The 25,902-nt window shown below is 35.2% G+C and overlaps 1 protein-coding gene across 5 annotated transcripts in view; it reads right to left on the bottom strand.

Annotated features, from left to right (window-relative positions):
* Positions 1–480: 480 nt before the first annotated feature.
* LOC140670000 (dipeptidase 1) overlaps positions 481–25,902 on the bottom strand; it is an 85,778-nt gene continuing 60,356 nt past the window's right edge. For all 5 annotated transcript variants that reach the window (XM_072900311.1, XM_072900312.1, XM_072900315.1 and 2 more), the window contains exons 7-11: positions 23,941–24,117; positions 23,583–23,667; positions 18,527–18,602; positions 9,378–9,513; positions 481–3,226 (exon numbers count right to left, since the gene is read on the bottom strand). In XM_072900311.1, the coding sequence (XP_072756412.1) occupies positions 3,110–3,226; positions 9,378–9,513; positions 18,527–18,602; positions 23,583–23,667; positions 23,941–24,117 (591 nt within the window). In that variant the 3' untranslated portion in view covers positions 481–3,109. The remainder of the gene's footprint in view (positions 3,227–9,377; positions 9,514–18,526; positions 18,603–23,582; positions 23,668–23,940; positions 24,118–25,902) is intronic.

Below are 25,902 nucleotides of genomic sequence, written 5' to 3'. Positions count from 1 at the left end.
AATCAATAGTCCACATGGAAATCTTTAATAATTTGAAGGGTTAAATGTGGTAGTACTACTTACCGAGATTTCGAAAAAGGACCGAAATAAATGAGAACTCGGTCGCTTTCGCAACAACGGCTTTTGTTCGATGTGCCGTAGATTTATTTTTAGATATCAGTATAACTTTCGAAACCTTATAAGATATTAGTTACGAGGCTCGCGTTTCATCGATTCTATTCTGTTCGCACGAGAATGGTCATTAAATCGGTCGAACGAAGTTCTGTAAGAGATCGGCTCGATTAACTCTCGATTGTATCGTATGATTATAAATAAAATTTGACATTTTTTCACGCATTTTCAGGTATCTTTCGTAAAGTATATTATTTTCTGATAAAAATGTAATTAAATTTGTTTTTTTTTTTTTTTAATCTGGATAAAAAAATTTGCGGATATGTGTGCGTTCTGACATTTAAAAAAGTTTTTTTTTTTTTTTAACAATTTGCGTGTTAAAATAAAATTTTCCATGCAGTTGTAAATCAACGTGCCACCATCGTTATGGCATACAGGAAATTGTGCGTTCGAGGCTTTGAATGTATAATCATCGAGCTGGTCGCTATGACAAAATTTTGTCGCAAAAAATAATTCACGCGAGGAGGGCGTGAGACAAAAAATCTTGCGATTCACTAGAATCGTATGCGACGGTGCGGTGTAACCATGGTATAGAATTAAAAAGTTCAATTCAATATACGCCGACATATACTTATCGGTGTATCAACTTCGATTGTGCAAAATCGTAGGAAATAGTATACTTATAGTATACTTATATATAGTATCGAGCAACGTATTCTCGTCGATTTGGTCGACGCCACTAGAGAATTATTTCGCGATTTAGCCTCATTCGTAATGTCTTCGGACATCATGATTGGTCAAGCCCACCATCTGGAATCGTGGTCGGGGCTAAAAGAGGATAAAAATTGTGGAAAAAAAAAAAAAAAAAAAAAAAAAAAAAAAAACCCGCGAGAGAGAGGGCATCGCCCCAACAATCGAGATACGTGAACTTTTAGTTATATCCATCGATACGTGTATGCTTGGTGTACACTCTTGCGTCTAGATTAAAAAGTATCGAGGACACTTGGTGACCTGGTTCTTCGATCCGACATGGCTGGCTTGACATGCTGGGAGGAATAATATGTTTTTCGACTTCAGGTACCATATGTACAAGTTGTCATTCGCACACATGCACGCACGCACGCACGCATATCGTATCATTCTCTCGCGCGCGCGTTCACAGTTTTAAACAACAATCGTTCAACACTCATATACGAATCGTCCATGTCGCACTTACAATCGGTCTCATGATGTATTACATAAATTATTGACTAAGACAGTTTTTTTTTTTTTGGTTCCGGTTTCGACGAGGAAATTGTTGAGTACAAATTTTAACATCAAGTGTATGCCCGTGGCTAAATTGTTAAACATTTATACAAACGCGTTGGTCTTCGTATCGCAGTGATAAGGTGCGTGTTTCCGCCTCGTTGTTGCGCCAATTTCGTTGTTGACGCTTTACTCTTCGTTTTTAAGCGTCTTTCAATTGCATTGACACTTTGAATAACAGTCGATTGGTTTTTTTTTATTAACCAAGCACGCGAGGCATGCTTTCTCATTCAATCATCGCAATGACGAGTGTACGTATCAGTACCGTAACGCTATAATTAGATAATCATAATGGTTTTCCATTATTTTACAAAATTATGTTTCCTTATTTATTAAGATTTATTCCAAGTTTAATTTCGATTGTGAAAAACGCACGTTATTTTTCTAAGTAAATTTTTTTAAATTATAATACAATATAAATAGAGGAGTGAAATAAGATTAAAATAAAAGAGCGAATTACAATGTAAAAATTCTACTTTGAATTATGAAATTTGCACGTTGTTATGTAAGTTGCATATATCATATTATTAAGCAAGTTACATTGCGTAATTCTGCGTGTATTTAATCACATACGGCATATATTTGATTTTGTTGCTACAGTAAGTAATTAAATTGTACAATAGCTGGCCAATAGCTCATTCGAGTAATCAATAGCATTACAATAGCAGCACTCGTGTTAGTTTCAAATTAATGGACCATTTCTTCATTAGTACACACTACACTGTTATTATTGCTATTATCGATTAGGCTGGATACAGATAATAAATATGATGAGAATTGTTTCAGATGTGAAGCAAGTCGATTAATGTAGATCGAATTAAAACTTTTAAATTAAATCTTAATTAATCTCTGTACATATATACAAGAGAGTAACTAGTAATCAATCCCAATTGCAATTTTTCTCTAAAGCCTCTCTAGCTAATTGTTTTTAATACATTTATTAATTATTTATTATTTGTTTATTAATAAATAATTTAATAATAATAGTTTATTACTGGTAAATATATTACTGATAATAATAATATATAATGAAAGAGATTATACATATAATAAATATTTAGTAAGAATTATGATAGAGAGAGAATTTTAAACGCGTAAAACACAGATTGATCGAGAGGAGCTAACAAGCGGAAATAAAACTGCAAATTAGATTGTATTTTATTTGTAAAGAAATAACTTGACATAATGCTTGATTGATTTAATTGCAATTGTTATTCGCGGCTTGATGCCTTTAGTCACGGTACTAAACGTTTCACTGGCCGTCTCGATATCTTTTGCGAATACTCGCATCTCACAACTTCGGGATCTCTGGCGGAAATCGAGTTTATCTACCTACTTACGTACAAAGATGAGAATCTTGGGTAACGTTGAGAAGGATCGAAAGCATTACGAGAAAGAGAGAGAGAGAGAGAGAGAGAGAGAGAGAGAGAGAGGGGGGGGGGTGAGGATGTGCATACATGTATGCAGCGGGCATTGTCTTTGGGAGATGCGAGGAATCGCGAAATTCGGGATAAAGATGTAAAGGGTGAGTTTTATTTCTGCTGGGGCAGTGAGCTGTTTCCTTCTTCTCTCGATTGCTTCTCTCTCTTTTTCATTCTTTTTCACCCTCTCTTTCTCTCCCTCTTTCCTTGTTTCCGTTCCGACCATTCGATCGTTTACGTTTCGCGGCGTTCGCCGAGAAAATTCCGACAGCTCAAGGTGCCATCAGACGTTTTATGTTATAACGGCAGTAATCGCGACCGATTATGTCCTCGTGTGGGATCTCTTCCTCCAGCGGCTCCATCCCCTTCGAGGCCAACTCGTCACGAATCTGCGCATACACAGAGAATGCTACGATGTAGTAAATGTGATTTATTGACTGTTAAAGCTTAACTTATGGTGATTTATACGTTTGAGCCCTTTAATAAACGCTACATAGTCGTCGACGTCTAGCGAGAGTTTGGCTATGTAGAACAATACTACCAATCATAAATTACACTCATCGATCATTCATTCTAATCTGCGTACGCATCTATGAATTCGTCGTGAAGTAGATCAATAGTCCGCGATGACGATAACATTTTTAGATTAAGAATTACCAATGGTTTCGAAGCGGTTGGATACCAAGAAGATTAAATTGCTCACACACAAATATATGTACATGCGTGTCAATGAGAATTGATATATTTACAAAAGGTTTATCGCGTGCTTGGAAGCTAGTTCTCCCCATTTTTCTTGCCATGCATTCCGCTGGAAAAAAAACGGATGAATTTTGACACTACGCCGAGCTTCTGAAGGGCGCGGCGAAGATGGAAGACCGTACACGTCGCGAATGTTCTCAGGAAAAATCGCTAGGCACGATTGCCGTTGTAGAAAGCAGGAAGATAAAAAGGCGCTACCCACGGGGATGGGCTACGATGAAAGGCAAAGACGAGCGCGAACGTAAAGGGGGAAAAAAAAAAGGTCGTGCGGTGGCCGCGTATTTCATATAGCCACATGCACAGTGCCCATCAATTTTCGTTGAAGCCCATTAACTTCCCACGGGCTTTACTCAAAAACGAAGCTTTCCAACACTGATGAACGCATCGGCGATGCTCGCGACACACGCCGCTTCTCTCACCATGATGACGAAAAATCACTGCCATGTATATGATATTGATCAGACGTCATTATATATATAATAATTTCTGACCAATATTGTATATATCGCGGTGATTTTTCATCATCATCACGTGAAGAGAGATTAATATATTTATAGTCTATTATATATATATATATATATATATATATATATATATCGGCACACATCAATTTATATGCTTATTTATATGATAACATAAAACGAGATCGATAATGATATAAATTCGGAAAAAAGCTTTATATTTTGAGCGATTTCTCTTTTAATTTGTTATATTTTTAATTTGTTATGCTTTTTTTATTTTTATCAACTAATTATATTCGAAATATTCGTTATAATTTTATGGAATTTGGTACCATTGTGAGTAGATGTATAATATGTTTTAATTAAACAGATACGAAGATTGATAACGCTGCATGTGCAATATTTAAATGAAACGAATGTTTCGCAAAGAAGAGAGAGATATAAAAATGTCGTTGAATTTAAATTCCTTTCTGTGCTTTTTCTCGACGCTTCGCAGAATAAAACTTTTTTTATAGCGCGAAGAGAAAGCGAGAGAGAAAATCTCTTTGATTCGTACGAAAAATAATTCGATCCAACGCCGAAATGTAAAGAGCTTTTATTGACTTGGAAATGCTGATCGCGCCTTTTTTTCACGCTTTGCAAAATTTATTTCGTTTTCATAAAGTAAGAAAACGACTTTCTCCGTAAACGACCTTCTCGAGTCAATTTCGGTGTTATACATATTAGGACAGCGTAGCGTAAATTTTATTTTCGCTCAAAATCTACCTTGCAGTTTTTTTCAATTAAACGAGCGCCATAGCAAGATGGTATGCTATCACAAATATTTACGCCATGAAAACACAACTGCAATTTTTCGGTCATTGGTTATCTGCGCTGCGAGGAATCAATACTGCACATCAAAGAGGATTGGAGAGTATGTATATTGTACATACACGTAACTCACAATTAAGAAACAGAAGAATAATTTTTCTAAAATATTAGATACAAATGAAATATAGACTCATACTTTTATGAAACAATAAAAGCCCTTAGTCTACACTTCAGTTGAATGTATAATTTTTAGAAATCATTTTTTCTTGTGTTGCGTATACGGTATACGTGCGCGCGCACGCGCACTAAAACTCTGTGTTGTTTGTATATGTGTGAAAACTGTTGAATTGACTATTTTATCGATAAAAATAAAAAAATATATATAAGGATTTTAAGAAAAATTAAAATTAACTTTATAGCACTTTATATAAAATTCACTTGTTTTTTTATATTTTACATATACAAATATGTTTACATAATGTATATAATCAAGAGACACACAGAGAGAGAGAGAGAGAGAGAGAGAGAGAGAGAGAGAGAGAGAGAGAGAGAGAGAGAGAGAGAGAGAGAGAAAATAAGAGAGAAAAATAGTTAAAAAAATTGAACACATCACATGCTATTTCTCTTAAGCATTTATACATATGTATAAACTTTGCTTAAATAACGTGAATACCGTGTACATAAAACTTCATTTTGCTGTCTCTGTTTGGATTTCCAATTAAACGAAAACAGAGAGATAACACGCGACGATGACCGGCGACGAGACAAGAAAAGAAAATGAGGAGGCGAGATAGGAGGACGTCGACAGTCTAATCAAATTCACTTTTATTGTCGCGTTCACGCTTTGTGTATGTAGTATTACGGTATTTGTGATATAAACGCCAACGATATATGAACGTCTCGCAGGTGTCTAATAGCTTTCTCTTCGTAAACCGTTCCGCATATATTCTGCTCTAAAATTGAATTTTGTTTCTTCCCAGCGTATATATGCTCGAAGAAACTTTAAGAATTAATGGATGTTGAAAGGTCTTTCTTATAAATGCATGGACAGTCTCTCTTCTCTTCACACTTTTTTAAATTGAGTTGCATATAAAGCTATATGAAGTTCCATTTTAAAAATTAAATGCGAAATAGAAACTCTGTAGTCTTGAATTTTGATATTTGAGTTCAGTTTGCATGAAAAATTATATTATGCGGTACCTTTTTGCAGTAGAACTTCTGTTCTTTTAAACGACATTTTCATGAAAATATAAATTATATAAAATGTGAGATTAAGATATTAATAGACGTTGAAGTGCTTTGCACATAAACAATCTTGTTACGGTTTATATTCCCATCTGAATTGAATTAAAGATTATGAATCTTTTTTCTCAAAATTAAAAATGTCATAAAACTTTTTTCTTAATTGTTGCATTAAAGTAAATTTTCTATGTTTTTAATACTGTAGATTATACTATGATATAATATATTTTCTAATATAAATATATTTTGCAATACGAGATTATTTAAAGTATATTAATTTCATAATATATGTATAGTCACATGTTAATCTCTCTCTTCTCTTTACATTATGGTTTTGCATTTCTTGAAAATGAATACTTTTGTGAATTGATAATGCATCAATTTTCAATATATATTTTACGTGCTTCGATATTTACGATACGTAAAATTATTATGAGCGGGATAAAATGCGGATGAAATGGGGAAAAGCTTAAGTTGAACACAGGTTTTATAGTATAGTAGCAAATATTGATGACCGATAATAGTGTTGATATGCGCAATGATGGCTATTCAGTAGTTTTGTTGACAAAAAAGATATATCAATAAAAGGGGAAAATGTTAAATAAAAAGAGTTTTAAATTTAATACCGCTTTTAATGAATGCATTAATAACTTTCTTCGCAGTTTCTAAAAAATTATATTATAATTTATAAATGAAATCAATCATTTTAGAAAAGACATTATTTTCTGTTATAAAAAATCTATGTAGTGTGTATATATTAATCTTATTAAAATATTTTATTATCAGAGTTTTATTTCTGCTCCTTTACTAACGATTAAAATTGTGTTTTACATAAATATATATATATATGTTTATCGTAAAAAAGACAAATTTTTATTGCAATATTTTTTTAAATAAATTTATATATATTATAAAATGAGAGAGAGAGAGAGAGAGAGAGAGAGAGAGAGAGAAGAATCAGTAATTATAATTTAGTCTAGAAAAATAAAAAAAAGAACCATAAAAGAGAACTTTGTTCGCCATTAGCGTGTTTCGAAATGGCACGGCGATTTACATAATGCGAGTGTGTACGACACTGATTGCATTACGCCCGAGGAATTTCCACTGCTGTTTCCGGACGACTCTTTGCAGCTAGCGTTCGGCGGAGGCGTCGTGGTCTTACGAAACAGTATCAAAGTTCCTACGAATTCCACCCCTCGTACGAAGAACAATAGCGAAATTGAATTTCAAGGTAACGTAATCGCCATCATTTTGTTCACCACATCGCCCTGTAGGCATGGCCATTATTTCAGCAATTACGACGTTTCTCGCCTGCCGTGTAACCCGCACCACCACCGTCGGTGGAAAACGGCGATGAGATGAGTCGAAATTGCTCAAAGGATTTGCCCTTCGCTGAATCTCACCGACTTTACTACGATGAGAAAAGCGATGAGCAAGTAAATGTATGATTGTATATATGTGTGTTTCAGGTAAGAAGGTACGACGATTTCTCCGCGAATTTGCACATTGAAAATTAATGGCAACTTGCCCTCTCTCGGTTGGAAGAAACTCGACTTTCATAAGCGCGGAATTTTCACGTGCTACAAATTATTCCCGCTGGCATAAAGCAAATCGCATTTTCATATTCCGATAATCAAATAATATTCTTCGCAGCTGAATTTGGAAAACTGCACGCGTCGAATCAAATTAGGATAATTTAAAAGGGCGCGATTATATACGTATAACACGATTCCATTAGATTTAGACATTGTGTCGCGGATCCGCGGCTTTTTCCCGCGACGTCTCATTCCTCAAAGTCGCGAGCGCATTTTTTGCGCGACACGACGATAAATCAGTCCGAAGAATTCAGAGGATAATTTTCTTTTCGCCGACTATCCAGCGCGATCGCGCGCGCTCGAATCTTTGTTCTTACGGAAACCGACGGCCCCGAGAATCGTGTTAGGCGAATGCAAAATTCACGCTTTCGCGAGTAATTTATCGCGCGCAGGGCGTTTATTATGTTATAATCCGAACGTGTAATACACATTCTTCTCTAAATATAATAAATGACTCTTGCTTTGGACAAATAACCGTGAGTTCCGTTGACCACACCGTACCGCAATTAAATTATCACAGTAATTTCAACAACGGCCATCCTGAGCGTCCTCAAACATCCGGAACATCCGGCACACATAATTTCTCACATCATTCCTGTCGGGGCGTGTACCACCGGGTAATATCTAGTCTGAAACATTTTCAGGCGCGACGGAATTCTCGTAGGACGATCTGCATTCGACTGCACTCCGCAAAACCGGGCATTTAATGTTGAAATATATACGGAACATTAATCGAGTGGTCAAAAAGTAGAAGCCGGGTTAAATTACAGGAAAATTAATTTAATTTTAGGTAAACATTAGAGAATGGGCAGATGAAGTTTAACGATAATGTTTTCATTAGCAAATTTTATAATCAGGTTTATTATATAAATGAACGCGGATAGAAGACCGATTATACGTTATTATTTTTAATTCTTTGAGAGTTGCAACTTTAATCTTACATTGGTGTCGATAATCATTATTATTACTTTTTTACAAAAAAAAAAAAACTAACTAGGAGAAGATTATTTTATCATTGATTATTTTTATCATTCGGTTAAACCACGAACAGGACGATTCTCGTAACTTTGCGCGCAAGAAAACGTGATTTGAGCGTTAAATTTTAATTAAAGCGTCGACGAGCAAATGCAACGGTTCTCCCTTGAACGTTCAAGCTTATCTTTCGCAAAATATTATAAAACGTCAGTGTTGAGCGATGTTGAACGATACTTTAAAGCCATTTAATACACATACGTCATATGTAGCCGTGGCTGTACGTGCGCGCGCTTACAAGAGAGATAGAAAGGGAGAGAAAGAGAGCACAGACCATTGGATAGGTTAGTAGATCCAGTTGGTTCTACGACTGGCATTGCTCCAAGGCAGCAAAAATCACCCGGTCCGCTCGACCGGGTTCTCTCTCGTCTGATGATGCACCGCGCGCGCCACACCGGATGCATGATTTGTGTGCTTTATTAAATCCGATATTGGTCGACTCGGGTAACCCGAACCAGGCCATCGGTTATTTCGCGGCGGAAACCAGTGCTCCTTTTCTCCGTTCTCTCTCTTTTCGTCGCAGTGACTTTTTCACCTTCGACACGCGTCCGCTTTTTTCATCAAGCAAGAGAAGTCGAACACGCGACAAAGAATGGTCCTATATTCTTTTCTCTTTTTTCAGATTGGAAAGAGTAATTTACCTTTTCCACCGCTTTGAACACCCGTATAAGATTCAGCCCAGCCAGTTTCTGAATGTCTCTCTCCGACCAGCCACGCGCTAGTAATTCCGCAAAGAGGTCTGGATACTTGCTGACATCCTCCAGACCCGTTGGTGTCCTGAGGGAGAGAATTTATGATGAGACCTTATTGAGATTCACAGATGAGACTGCGATGTGATCGATTAAAATAAAATCACACAAGGTCGAGCAAAATCTTCTCTCTAGGTGTAAAGGATTAGAAAATTGAGGCGGATTAAAAATATTCAGAGGCATTTTTTTGGGCACATAGTTACAACAGTATTTAATTATTCTCTCGAGATTTTCACGTTGTTAATATTAGGCTTTTAATAACATAGCATCGAACATAATTTTTTAACGCGTTAATACATTTTTTAATTAATTTTTAAAAGTTCTGATATTTAATAATGTTATGAAAATATTTTTTATATTGATGTAATATATCAACCAAGATTAAATTGATAAAATTTCGCGTCTTTTCTATATATATAAAAAAAAAAAAAAAAAAAAAAGAAATTTTTTAGCGATAGCGAAATGATAGTTGGTAACTTGTCAGTACGCGGTGACTTATAGCCGCAAATGCTAATAGAAAGATATGGGACAAAAATAATTTTGTCTCTCCCTCTTCATCTCTGAAAAATATTGTTTTAAAACACTGCAGCTACCGTGATAAATTTTCGTCGCCGGGCGCGCGCTCGACTGTGCCATAAAAGTCGATATGGAAATAATGTCCGTTCTGTAAAGCACCAGCTTGTGAACGTATGGTGCACCTAAGACCACAATTTACATGAATATTTCCGCTCGATAAGATAGGGCTTTAATGAAGCAGAAAGCTCCAGGAGTTTAAATTAGAAAACTGCTTGAAACTTTTACAGGTCCACCTTCGTACTTTGCGTATTTCCGTATTATCTTAATTTTATTGCGTGCAATTCTTCACGCGCGGCGATTGTACTATCTATTATATACACCGACGTGTGGTGGGGATTATATTTTCGTTCACTTTTGCATTATTCAGTGCGTATAAGTGCGACCTTGTCGTTTCTATAAAAAACTCTCGTCTATTATGCATGCAAGCGGCGTGAACTAAAAAAAAAGTTAATTAATATGTGTCTGTACGAGATTAATGATGCGGTTTTTATCATATTTTTAGAGTGATTTAAGGTAATGTCTTTATGTAGAGGCAATTTCTGCCGATGGACTCTTCTATAAAAGATGATGACTAGAAATAATTATGTTAAGCTTCACTCTGATGTTTATTATTGATTATCATTTATTTATATCCTTTCCATATTCTCTCTCGGATACATTTACGGATCGCTCGTACAAATGTTTAGTTTAAATTATTTTGCAAAGTACCCGGGCGAAGTTTCCGCGCGTTTCACGATATGAAAATTATCTCTGCTTTCAACCGTTGCGTTATGCTCTGCTTTCCACCATTTCGTCTAGAACAATTATTTGCAGACTATCATCGTTGTAAAAATTGAATATGTACGAAGGGCATCGGGTAGAAGAACAGTGAATCCGCGCGGAAGAAGGTCAAAGTACAATAATGAGCTAGTCGGGAAGCAGTCACGGATAAATTACACGAGTTACTTCGGGCGGTTTATCCTTCATTACTTTAATTACCAGTACGCCCGGTGACTGCGGCGAGAACTTACTTTATCGCTGAGAAAGGCATGCCGAGAAAGCAACTCCTTTTACCTTACCGCGATCCTTACTCATGAATCTAGGGTGGAAATGTTATTAAACTGAAATTCTCGAGCCAATTTAATGCTAGCGTAGAAAAGAATATATCTCGTATGAAAAATATTCTTTGCAAAAATATTTCTGTTAAAATTAAAAAAATAAAACTATCAAAATTTAAATCTCTCTATTTTAATAAAAGAAAGATTGTTTAAAAAAATATTGTTCTTTATAATTTATACATATACGCATAGCCATTTTTTTTATTTAAAAAATTCAAAAATTTTCACGATCAACAAACTGTCAGCTGTCTGAATTAAAAATTCTAGAAAATTTTCAATTTAAATTTTAATCAGCAAAAGGAGATCGATATCTCTTCGACGTTCGAGAATATCGTCTATTTTATTTAAGTTTATTGGAATTCAAGAAACATCGAATACTGTTCTTCGCTTCGTTCTCGCAATCGTCTACAATTTCGTTCATTTATCTTCCGAATCATTACGCGAACATAGTCGGTATCTTTCTCATGAAGATATGTTGAATCACGGCGCTGACGATGAACGAGAACAAACCGATAAAAGGATTTTAAACTGATTTTCGACGTTCTCATTACGGGAGTTATAACGAGAGTTTGTACAAGAGCCGATGATAAAATAGGGTTTGGGAAACAGATTGCTCGCTGACAATGTCAAATCAACAAGAGCGGTTAGTGACTTATTCACGTCGTGTCCTGGCTGAAACTGGCAGTTATGCAATTGTATACTGTACGCACATCGGCCGACCGCATCCAGAGGGCAGTTATTCCAATCTCGGAAATTTCCAAATCGGGCGTGTCCATCATCATAAGCTGAGTGTATACCCACGATCCAAGAGAGGACATTGTGTATGCTTACAATCCATTATAATTGTGTTTCATTTATGTCTGATGTATTGCGTGCAAATGTAATAATGGAAGTATGTATAAACTAGAATTTTCTCAAATCTATTGGAGATTGGTCTGTAAAATTGGTGTGAAATCGAATGTATCTTTGGTATTGTGACATTCACTTAAAATGGCGATTGAGTTTTTGAATACCTTTTAAGAATATCTACTGCATCAATAGATATTTTAATTCATGTTTGAAAATTTATGAACTTATTATACGCTTGATTTTTTGCGTATCTAATAAAACTTCTGCATGGATCCTCTGGGGCTCCGTGAAGCGCAGATTAAAAGTTTTTTTAACTAGAAATTAATAAAGATACGAAATTTGTAGCGCATGATTTGTTTTGACTATGGTTGGAAAAATAAAATGAGAATATTTTCACAGAATATATTTAATACGACCAGATTGTGTTATATTTTTACAATATATTGCTTTTTAATTTTTCCATTAATTAATTTTTTTATTAATTAATTTCTCAGAAATTTTTTCATTAGCTCACAAAAAATATCGTCCATCAAAATTAACAAAAATGAAGAAGGCAAAATTATATTATAAATCAATTTGACGTACTAGTCAAGTTGACCGATGGCGTGTGTAAAAATGATGTACTATGTAACGAGTGACATTTACAGATAAATAATGAAGTATTATTTATTCCAGGACGATTATCATCGAAATTATTAATTATAACTGTCGCAAACTACTTGTCGCAGGTGTCGTCCATTGAAATTGTCCGAGAATCCGCAGTACCATTGTAGAGAGTTGTTAGCTGATCACGGTCACGAATGTTATTTACAATTCACGAAATTCCAATTTTGTCCGCCGTCTCTCTCCGTCCGTCGACAGGATTGAGTTGACCATGTTACGCGGATAGCGTACGTCGTGTTCGCGTTCTCGCGCACACGTAAATACTTCTCGCCGTGGCGAGATATACCCGGTGGCGAATTTATGCGGGCTAAATCTCCGTAGTATAAAAATATACGTAACCGTGCGCACGCGGATCTCGTAAAAACCCGCTATCGGGCAACGACAACGCGGTTACCGGACATCGATCCGCCTTTCTCGGGACGTGTGCGGGCTCTTTTTGCACTCCCGTCTTGCTCTCGTACCTCGTCTATTTGCCCGTCAGTACGACCGAATCGAATTCAAAAATGCCGTTTCCACGGGAAAATACGTTTCGCTCAAACCCAGTTGACAGTGATTTATGGGCGAGGCTGAAAAGCGCGAAGCTCGGTGGATCGTTTCACGGAAGAAGCGACACGCGGATCTCGATTCCCCTAGGGAAAATCGAGAAAATGTTCATCGACATTTTGTCCTTTTTTCATGATTGTGATGTGAATGTTAAGTGACGATAAGACTTTGGATGTAACAATTAATTTTTTATATAAAATATACGCGCTATAAAAAAAATATATATATATATATATATATATATATATATATATATGTGTATATTGTATACATATATATATATTCACTTTTAATTTTTAAAATTACTCACTTATTCACACATTATTCGTATAATTTTTAAAATTTCAATTTTACATTAATTAAGCATTGCATTAATAAAGCGTGTTCAAACAAAATTTAAATTAAATAAAGAATGAGGCTTCTCGTTACGTATCTATATCTATTTCTCAAATATCGTTCATTCTCAATCATTTATAACTTAAGAAGAATCTTTCCTAGATCTTTTTCTCTCTTTGTATTTACAAGAACTATCTTTTTACGTTCTTCTGCAACACACTTCCAAAACTGTGCGCATTTATCTTTCATCAGCCTCTGTAGACTTCCTCCGAAAACTTTAAACTTGATATACCGTCTTTGTTTTAACGCGACGTCTATATGTGCGACGTGAAAACTATGTATAGTAAGACGGTTTTAAATTCTTTGCGTTCGTCCATAAACGGTCGCTCTACGATGCTACTATAACCGATCGCTGGCTGGAAACTCAACGAAGGACCTCCGGTATGAATTTTAATCTAGCGTAAAAGCTTATTGGTCGACAGGGCTATCAGCGGTGCCACGTCCTGCCACTTTTAACCTCTTCGTCCGCGCGTTTCCTGCACGTCTCCGTCGTCTATTTCCGCACGACCCACTTTTTTCTACTTTTAGAAATAATTAAATACATTCTCCGATGCTTTTTCCGACTCATCTCATACGAATATTTTTGTTGCTTTTCGAGCCACCGACTCGTTACCGACTCGTGTACCTATAGTCAACGAAACATATATCTCTTGTGATTAGTCAGCTGATATTTTAATGAATCTCCAGTTTAGACGATTATTTTCTTCTCGACTAGCAGCGCTATTTTCTCTAAATTTTCTTAAATGATTAAAGTGTAAATGTACTTTTATTTACACTTTGATTAAAATATCTGGACAGAATTTTTCATAGCATTTCTGAATTTGATTTGAAAGCTAACACTTTTAGAATTATTATATAACACTGACGTGAATTAATTAATTCTCAAATAAGATGTCAACTTGATTAAGTGTATCAATTTTGCATTATTATTATTCGTGCGGAAGTATTTGCAGCTATGTCACAATAGACATGGCGATACGATTTGCAGATTGAAACGATTAAAGTAGGAATGCAATGAGCGTAACAATAAACGAATTGATCATCGAAGAATAAATAGCGTCGTGCTTCTGCTTTTCATGAATTCCGGATCAATTTCCTACATGAAGGCAATGAGCTGCGAGCCGTATACGCGAGTGTTACATGTGGGACCGAGGGGTCCCTTGTGGAATGCTTCCCCCGATTAACTCGTTGAAATTTTAACCACGCACTGTCAACTGGTGGGGTTAATTTAACGTGCAATTAAGAACGCGGCGTTTCTGTCATGCGGATTCAATGCGATTGTTTCTAATGCAGTAGCCAGTACGGTCTATACATATAAAATTGAGGACCGCTACGCGATTCGTTTCCGGAGACAAATTGCTGATTAATTTGGCAAATAGTTGCTGTGTAAATTTATTATTGGTAATTTTCCTCATCTCGGATTGTTTAATATTAGTTTTAATCATTAACGGTATCCTTATTTAATTAATATATGTATATGTTGACTAAATTTTTTAGAAGAATTATATAGGTTTTTTTTTCTATCTCTTTGAATATTTCTTTTAGAATTTTCTGCCTGACACTTAAAGATTTTATTCTTTTTTCGAAAAATAAAAATATCCTTTATATCGTTTGTAGGAAATGTATATAATAAAGAATGTTTATAATAAATGATGAAGAGAGAGAGATTATACAGGGAATTATGAAGGAAAGAAATTATGTAAATTTACGCAAATTTCACACTACACTGTGTCAGCAGAGAAATTTTTCAAAAAAAAGTTTTATAGAAAGTTATTCATTGGTTTCTCCTCATATCAGCTATTACGATTAGCATATTGAAATTTTAACCACAAATTGTGTCAGCCGGAACGCTTCACCGTACGATTCGCCGTACGTGATTGTTCTGACCGAAAATAACGCGCGATTTTACCTCCAAAATTAAATATACTTGCGATAGAACAGTTTTGTCTGTAGTGAAAGCACGTTATCGAATTTATTTGCGGCAGGTTCGCCGCGAATACGAATAAAAGTCTGTCGGCGAATGAAATGCGCTTCGTCCTCCTAAAAAATTCGATCGATCATTTACTTTTCACGTGTTCGCTAGAAAATACATATACCATCAATGTTCCCAGGATTTCCAATTTTCAACGTAACCTCGTTATGGAAGGTTTGAAAGAAGGAAAATAGTAAACGAGGAAGAATGGTTTTCTCTTTTTTCCGAGGTGGCATGCGTGACGCTTTTATATTTCACTTTTCCATAATATAATTTTTAACTATCGAACGCAAATATATTACACGCGCGAGAAGGTTGGTAGTACTTTTTTTTTTTTTTTTTTTTTTTTTTTATTACGGCAGATGTAACTTTGAATCTCTCTGGCGCGGCAGATATTAAACTTCGTATCTTTCGTAGCGCGAAAAGCTGAGAACATTGGGTGGAGAAAACAAGCATTGTTTTCATTCCGATGCGACATCTTTCTCGAGATTCCGGTTGAGATTCGGATAACGCCACCAAAGTACCTTCTTGTTATTCGCCTTTTTTTTTCTTGAAATTGTCGCATTCAAAGATCTCAGACTTTGCGAGGAAGCCGTGACATGCTTAAGAATAAACGCGAGAATAATCTTTACGTAAATGTTGCAATAAAAGAAATAAAAAATGCAGCATTGTCGCGCAATCGTGTCGGACGCGTTGTATTCATGTTATCAATTTTGATTTGCCATGATTGGCTGTGAAACCACTTTAATAAAGTTTTGATCTGTCCAGTGCTCTTACCGCAAATAAATTGAATTTAAATGAAACAATATCGTGTTGCGTGGATTGTTTCGCATTTAGAGTTGATAAATTTTAAACGATTGCACAATATCAATCAAAGATTTAAAAAATTGGAAATATTTATAACATGAAATTTAAACATTTCCTTCCAATACAATTAGTTTAATCAAATTCAGTCTCCATTTCGTTAACTGAATGCAATTAATTATAATTATCAATGTTGCATTCCCATGCTATTTTTTAAAATATTCTCTTATCTATAAAATCATCGATAAATATTAAAAATTGATTTACAGATATTTATATACAATATTATTAATTTAAAACACGATATGTGTGTAATATCAAATATCTGTTTTTATTTCAAAGTCGCAGTAATGGAATATTTAAATTAAAATATTAAAAATAATTTAAGTAAAATAAAATTTTGGGAGAATATATATTTTCCAATACATCAGTAATTAATGATTTATATGTTCATTTATTAAACTTCGTTTGCCTGTTTTGCAGTTTTTCCTCTGAATTTTACGCTTCGACGCAATTTATTTGCTCGTGCTAAATGTAAATGAAAGTTCACATAAATGATAAATATATTCAAAATGAGAATAGGTATATTTTTTAATTTTACGTTATGTTTCGTTGTATAGAATATGAACATTTTAGATTTAAATTTAAATTTAATTTAGTTTGTAAGTTTAAATTTCTCTTTTGCCTGAAGAAAAACGGAAACATTACAATTATTAATTATTCATAAATACCGTTATATCTACCGCACATATTTATTTTTCCGATTCCCCGCATTTGTATTCGATATTGTCACGCTGTACAAAAATACGGGGGAAACCGTATATCGCGATCGTTCGATCAGTGATGTGCCTTTTACGTTGTTTTTCTTCTTTATCGTTTGGTCTGCAAATCACGCTTCGATGCATCCACGCTGTTTTTCAATCCTCTACCTATATCTATATATATATATATATATATATATATATATATATATATATATCAGACACAACCACGTGTGTTTTTTAATCTCGGGAACTCAACAACTTTTTAGTCATCCTCTGTCGCCCTCATTTACTTATAGTTTGAGCTGTTTTTCTTTGTTTATCTCTTTCTTTCTCTTTCTCCTCTTCATGCTTTCTCAATTTTTTTTTTTTAAATTAATGGAATAGGCTGCGATTCCAGTAATGCTCACACTACAAGAGATCGGCATTTTTCACAAAAGAGGATTGGTCATGTGTTACTCGATTTTCACATTTATTTAATAGACTTCGTGTACTTCCAACTCGAGATTCGTTATCGCGACAAAGAAGAACTTTGCGGATTGTTTCTACACTGAACAGAATTGCGTGTGAAGCGTAACAAAGGCAGAAATAATAAACGGAAATAATGTCGGCCGTTCGGTAACAAACGGCTGAATACCCTATTTCGCGAGAAGGATTTTATATATGGAGTTCTTTAAAAATGTATTCGTACAATTTTCCTCGCAACGTTGGGAGGAATAAATGGTCCTCGAACGATATTTATGAAGTCGTCTTGACTAAACACTTTTCTCGTACGCATTATTTTCCCTCCGTTTTTCATTTTACTTTCGGATTGTAAGCGAGATGTATCGAGCCAAATATCTATCTGAAATTGAACTAGTAATCTTTTCTTTTCTCATAAATTTTGAGGACTTTAACTATCTCCGAGTCTCACAAATGATCGGTAGCGCGGTACGTATTGATTTATACTCTGACCTATATCCAAAGGTAGCCGAAAACTTTCCTACGTTTGTACTAGTTTGCAATCAGCTTGGCGGAACTGCTACGCAGAGGAAACGCGCTTACGCGAGTTTACATTGTTTCGACTTGACAAAAAAAAAACCGTAATATTTATTTTAACGTGAACAATACGATTGCTTTACTTGATATTAAAATAGTTTTCATATGAATAATCATACACACATAATTACTATAAAATTGATTATCTTTATCAATTATTTTTATATTGTGATTAGCACGCGCGTGTGCGCTCTTATTACTTCAATTATTTATTTCAATTAATTACGGCACTTGATGGAATATGAAAAATATTTTTTGCTCTTTAATCTTTTGATATTTTAGAGACTTTCCCATTGTAATCCATCGCATTTTGATGTATAATTGATGTATAATTACACTTACAAATTGATCCCGTCGTATCCAGCTCCGATGCCGACGTGATCCACCCCGGCGATCTTCCGCACGTGATTGATGTGTGCTGTAACATATCACGAAAATTGCACGTATCACGTAATCGTCGTAATGCCATTGCGCTTTAGTACTACTAGGATATACGGAACTCATTTGCCATGTAACGAGGAAAATTACATTCGCCACCCTAACCGCGAACTACCGCAGACTCGCTGAATGCAGACTGGACGATTCTTCAACTACGATTAATATACCGCGTCATTTTTTCTCGAGAGCCACAAAGAGAATTACTTATACTTATACTTTTCATTATTGTGTCTGCTGGCGATGCCAGCCAGTTTTTACACGTTTGATGTGTAACATTTCTCTCCGCAGTTGCATTTGTATTCAAGTTGTCGTGGTTGTTAATTATAATATGCAGCGTGAAGCACATAATAAATTCTGCTTTGAATATAAGAGACTCTTGCGCTTGTGAAAATTGGATAAGTAATCCGTTAATGTTGCGCGGACTCATCTTCCTATTTATGTAAGTTGAAAGGAATAGTAAATTAATTAACAATTACTACGATTGAAGTTCACAAAAGTAAGAGAATTTCAGAGAAGCATGTTAGTAATTTCCAATTAATACATATATCCGCTACAGGGGATTCGAGTAAATTAGATTCTGCTTACTGCTGGCTTTGTAATCACGTTTGTAAATACAATTTCCACCACTAGGTAAATTTCAAAATATACTCTTTCTCGCGCGTGTTGAGGATGGATAAAATCGAATAATAATTTGAACAGGTATAATGAAAACATGAATGCGCGCATAAACAATGAAAATTTGCATATCCGTCAGACGGATGTTATTGTTAACTCGGGAATTGTCGCACGCGCACGCGTGTACATATAATTTACATCTCGGTGACCTAATACATCACGAGCATAATTACATTGGGCGAAAAACACAAAATTCAAAAAACAATTTCATACTCTCATCAGAATTATAAACAAATTTCACATCTCTGCTAATTCAACAAATCGCATTACTTACTACCGCGAGTTATTACGAAAAAGAAAATAATTCTATTTTATAAATTATATTTTTAATACATTTTTAGCGATAGTATTTTAAAGTACTAAATAAAAAGATTATTTTTTTATATATTGTGTTAAACAAATTAAAATATATATATATATATATATATATATCTCATGAATTACACAAAGTTTAAATTTGATATAATTAATCGATATTGATGCAATTTTAGTAATCTTTGCAAATATTATCGCATCGTTAAATCTTTCATAAAAATTAAATATAATGTAATATTTAAATACTGTTTTAAAATGTTATAAAATATAAGGTTTTGACAATGTTAACTACCTAAGCTGATAATCATAGTCTTTTTTAGCTATTTTCTTTATCACACACACTTGTTAGAAAAATATTTATCCGATGAATATTAAAGCAATTTTTTTTGAAAGCGCTCGTCTCATCTCTCTTTAGTATGTGGATAATGCTATACCATTCGCACGCATATATACATAATCAATCGAATAAATGACATAATTCATAGTTGATCAGACTATAGAATAATGGCGTGCATCATTGCATCGCAATTTTGTTCGAACATCGAGTTTCTGCGAAGCGGAACATATCAGAAACGTCATAAATTTCGATTTTCGTTTGTGCCGCACGTTGTTCTCGCGCGTTATCTCCATTATATCGTAAATTATATGTCGAACGGCTCGGCGTAACGCGGCATGGTCTTCCAAAATTGATCATTATTCGTCGAGTCATGTCGTTACCAAGCATTAGCCTAGAAAATCACGTAACACGCGGGATGCTGAGACTAGCAGATAGTCCATTAAAAATTTTAATTAATTTATGTATTTAGATATTTAGGTGCTTTTACAAATTCCATATTTTTATCGAAATTATAAAAAATTATTTAGTACATGAAAATTTTAGCTGTAGACACGCTTAAAAGGATAAGAGAGAAAAATGAAGATTATATGTATAAAGATTTTCGTAAAATGCCTTACTCTTAAAGAAACGAACGACTTTGTGTGGCATGATTGTTGCATTTTGTCATAAACGGAGGGAGTTGCATTTGCATTGCATCTCATGTATCGTAACAGCTGTGCCATTAGCAGGTTGCCGTGAGATCTTTCGATTTGCATGTACGATGTAAACAGCACGGTTGACGTTTGTTTAGGTTTGGGCAGAATACGTGCGAATGTCTCTTGAGATTCAATGTAGGTGTATTTTGATGTTACGCGTGAGAAACATGTGCAATATAATATAGTCAGTACAAAGCGGGGACGAAGAAACAACGCGTTTATGTAAGCGATGTAAATTTTATTCACGAAACGATTCTGCAATACGAAAGAGAAAAATCAATAATATCACGGGTAATTAAAGATTTTTTATTAAATATATATTTTTTTTTTTCTTTTGTGTTTTGTCAATGGATTGAAAATAATTTCGGCGAATAAATGATCATTTTTAAATACGTATAATGTGCAGTGAATATATTTGTAAAATTTCTCCAATTTGAAAACTGTACAATTAGAGACTCAAATAGAATTATACCACACATGTTAAACAAAAGGACACATATGGATCGAAAGTACTTCCGCAATCGACAATATATCGCCGGAGAAAGATAGGTACCTGTGTACCTTTCTCGCGCGCGCGGTTTTAACCCGCGCAGATTGCGAGCTGAAATCGAGAAAATTACATTCGCACTGTAAACAAAGAAGCAGTCACTCGATAAATGTAATGCGGGGAATTGCGAGCTGCGATAGCGTACGCTGCGTTATTATTAACCGACGGCGATTGTTGAGCGCGCGCGCGCTCGATGCTGCGGGATCAGCCACGCTTTGCTGGATGAGCAACGCAACTCAACGCGAGATGATGCAACGGGATGCGGAAAACGAGAGGAGGAAAACAGCGAGCGTGGTGAGAATCAATCATAAGCGTAATACCGTTCCGAATGGCCGATCCGATGAAACGCGCGAATCGCACAATCCCAAAATTATAATCGCGCACCCGGTATGTAACGTACATTTCCCGTACATTTCACGTACGCGTCCATAATTTTCTTCCTCGCTTTCCCATGGCGGACATAATTTTCTCCGTGGCTCTGTAACAGTCGATGTAAAGCAATTAGAGATGCCGCCTGCGGAAGGAAACGATTATTCAGGTACCCGGACTACGCCCGATTACGCGTCCGATGCGCGGTCATCCGGGCCAGCGATTATTGTCCGGATAAGCGGATATTCATTTTTTTTCTTTTGCTTTACTGCACGTTTTACGAGATGCGCGTAGCACAATTTGACTTTTCAATTTCGCCGCGCGATTCAATACCCACGCGAGTGAAATTTACAGCGATTGTGTATCCGAGAACGAGATGCGTGTCTGTGCCTCTGTGCGATATTATACGTCGCATCTGCTTATTCTTATGGAAGGAGCATGGAAACACTGGGAAATGGCGACATGGGATTATTACGATCCTAGTAAAACTACAAATCTTCTGGGGTTCTCCGAGTTTGCATCCCGCGAGATCCCGGGAGATTAGCATAAGAAAAATGGGCGAAATTAAAGAATTTATTATCTCGCGTTTATTATCTTCGTGGATTAAGAATTATGGTATTCCTTTACGTCGTTTCCTCAGTTTCAATTTAATAGAGACTTTAATAGAGAAACGTCCTATGTCGATTTCATCTTCCGTTTCTTGTAGATCTGAAAATTCACGTTCCCGCGTCCATGTATAAAAACTGACATCGCTTGGCAATACCATGGAACGGAATTGGCTGCTCTCGTGGGAAAACGTCACGGACGTTTCACTTTTTTGTCACATTTGCCTGCAGAAATGCTAGGTTTTCGCAGGATGCATTCGGAACCGCGGTTTGGCTGCGCAAAGTGTGAACTTTGGATCACGACTTTGCACACGTACACACAAACACACAACACACACGACAGCTTTCGCTTTGCAATCGATCTCGCTCGAAAGTATACAGTTAACTTTATCAAATGTACGCATACTTGAAATTCCACGAGAAAAGTTACACCATTATACTGCAATAGAATGAAATTTTATCTTTTTTCAGGTTGTTTGAGTATCTTAAATTTATAAAATAAATATAATATATTAGCTCTTTAAAAAATGAATCTAATATATAAGCTCTTAAATTTATAATTTAAATCGACAATTTAAACGAGAAATATACATATTTTGTTAATTTAATCACAGAATATATCGAATTTACATACTAAATATTAAAAAAAAAATTTGTTTCTACGTTCTCTGTATTGTTAAATGTATGTACATACATACACATATATAGAGATAAAGCTATTTATGTTACCGATGCGATCTCAAATGTTAATTTCGAAACTTCAAGCCGCTCTATAATAATGCAAATAAGATAGCAATCTGTTTGGAACTGACACCTAACGCTCATTTAGCTGCTTTAGCAGAGAAAGAGCACTGGAGATGTTCACTTTGCGACGTCAACGGCGACTTTGAAAGCCGTGGCTTAGTCGCGGAAACTATATCAGTCATGAAAAAAGAAACTAAGTGCGATAATCTTCTCAATTAACCTTTACTGTGAAATATAAGAGCAGGCGATTGTCATCGCCTGTTCAAAGCTACAAAAGATAAAAGCGCGTCAAAGTAACGTTGATTACACTAGAGAGAAAGAAGCTAATGAAGAAAATTTTATTCAATGCCCCAATTTATCTCATTTCGAAAGAATACAGATGTGAAAATATAAATGTGGGAAATAGCCGATTCCAACAGACATCGAATCATATTGCATACGCGCGTGTGTTTTATTTCGAAAATTCCGAGATAATGGCGTCGGTAAACAAATATCATGCGCTTTAAGCATGTATAATACCTACAGATAATTGGATTTCATTTTCAAAAATTTTATTAAGCGTGCTGTGCAAATGAACGGACGCTGTAATATCCATTTTTACGAGTTCCGATATTAGGTTTTACGCAAATACGAGAGTATTAATAATTGAAATTGGACAATTCTTATCGCTCACCTGCTACATCCTCGAGCGTCGATTTTTCGCCACAGCTGATAAAATGGGGATAGAAGGATACCATAACTATACCACCGGTCTGCGCCTGCCGACAAAACATTCGTTTAATCTGATTTCTGAATTAAATAAACTGTAGAAAAAAAATATATATACTCTAGTATTGTGACTATTAATATAATTTATGAACTCTAGAGTTTATATAAAATAAATTATTGTATAATATTACTGAGCAAAAATGAAGATAGAATCATTAAACTTGAAAAACCTATATACATAAATTCGTTTTGTATAAATTCAAATGTTACGTTCAATTATTATCTTTTATTATCTCTGGCTGTTTCGTTATCGAGGGACTTACCAAAATTTGCAACGCGTGGTCAGGCACATTTCGCGAGGAATTGCAAAGAGCATGAGCGCTGCTGTGACTGAAAATCACCGGTGCTCTCGATACCTCCATGGCGTCCAACATTGTGGGCACCGAGACGTGGGAGAGGTCCACCATCATCCCAAGTCGATTCATCTCCAACACGACATTCTGAAAAGTCATTCCGATGTTAAATATTTCGGATACTCGTAAACTCTCGTTCTCGCGATATGGCATTGAGATATTGCAGATTAAAATACTTTGAGGATTATCGCGGATTTAACGTTGAAGGACACGCTATTCGGTGCATCACCTTTCAAATATTTTTACAGTAGATTAACTCTAATCTAGATTATATATATAAAGCAGCTCGAAGGAATTTACTATGTCAGCTCGACGACAGTGTAGTCATGTAAATTTTTATCAATTCTTTTTTTTATTATTTTTATAATCTTGATAAATTTCGAATGAGCCATTCAAAAGTATCTTTCCTTGTTTATTTTCATGGCTTTTTTAAGATTAAGATCAGATTAATAGAAGGTTAATTATGTACATGCCGGATTACTCCCTGAATTAAATTTCGCATTGATGACGAAACGAATGGACTAGTTTATAGTCCACGCACGTTAGGTCAGTGACACTTATTGAATCGGATTGAAGTTTAGAACAAATTCTTTCTGGGGCTGCAATCTCGAGAAGAATGCGAGAGACAGTGCCTTGTTAAAATCGAAATGTCGGATTTTCTAGTGTCCACTAATCAATATGTTTAAGAGATAACAAGATCATGTAAGATTTATAGAAACATATTTTGTAATTTATATTGTAGAATATAATATAATGCGATATTTTAAAACTTTATTATAAAATAATTTTGTAATAAATTTGATAATTTTTAATAATCTAATTTATTAGGAAATTTTTTTTAAATCAAAGATTTTTTTAAACAGGTTTTCATGTTAAAAATAAATTTATAAAATTGATATTACTGTAAACGAAATATTATTGTTAGAGAGGAATATATTTTTAAATATATAAATTTCATTAACAATAGTATTTATATTTTTTGAAATCAAAATTAAAACGCTAAACTCGCTAAACGCTTTGGCACGGAAGAGTTGTCCTTGTTAGAAGCCAAGTTGTTGCACGAATTCCGATTTCTTTCCTTGCACGGAGAACGTTATCTCCGTTAAACGAGAATGCTTTGTTAAACTGGCAACGTGATAAACTGGACGTCTAAGGATTCCTGCTCGGCTTTCTTATTCTCCACAGCTTTGCCATAGTTGTGCTTTTGCTCTTTTTTTCTCTCGCAAGTCGTGACGAATTCTTAGCATGGCTTCCGTCTCGTTTTCATTCTGGATGCTTCAGGCACAAGAGAAAGAGCCGGAGTTTTCATGGCGTTGGCAGATAAATAAAGAAAACTCTTTAATATGTGTGCAGGTCTTGTAACAGATTGAGTGACGTGCTAAATGAATAATAGGAAATACATAAACTTGAGTGTTAAAAATTTAGCAGTAAAATTCTTGCACGATAAACATTTTTGTTTTTTTTTATGAGCTTTCTTGAGTTTTTTATCATACTCTATTTTTGAGAAAATTTATATTGATAAAATTAGAATGTGTGCACTTCTCTTAAAGAATTGAACAAATTTTCAAGAATCAGAGGAAGCTCGCGTGAAAATCTCGTTGCATAGAATCGTAGAAAGAGTAGAATGCGGTTGGGATTGGATACGTGCGAGTGACACACGATAGGGTGGTTTTGCTGGTCGGAGAAGTCCTGATGAAAAGGAGAGAAAGAGGAGAGAGAGAGAGAGGGGGGGGGAGAGAGAGAGAGAGAGAGAGAGAGAGAGAGAGAGAGAGAGAGAGAGAGAGAGAGAGAGAAATGCGTAAGCCTGGCTCTAGTGATTCTTTTCCATTATTCAAGCAATTTATTTTCTGAAGAGGCATTTCATGTGTTTGC

Source organism: Anoplolepis gracilipes, chromosome 10 (genome assembly GCF_047496725.1).
Source record: "Anoplolepis gracilipes chromosome 10, ASM4749672v1, whole genome shotgun sequence".
In the NCBI taxonomy this organism is placed as follows: Eukaryota; Metazoa; Arthropoda; class Insecta; order Hymenoptera; family Formicidae; genus Anoplolepis; species Anoplolepis gracilipes.
This window is presented reverse-complemented; position numbering and strand designations above follow the sequence as displayed.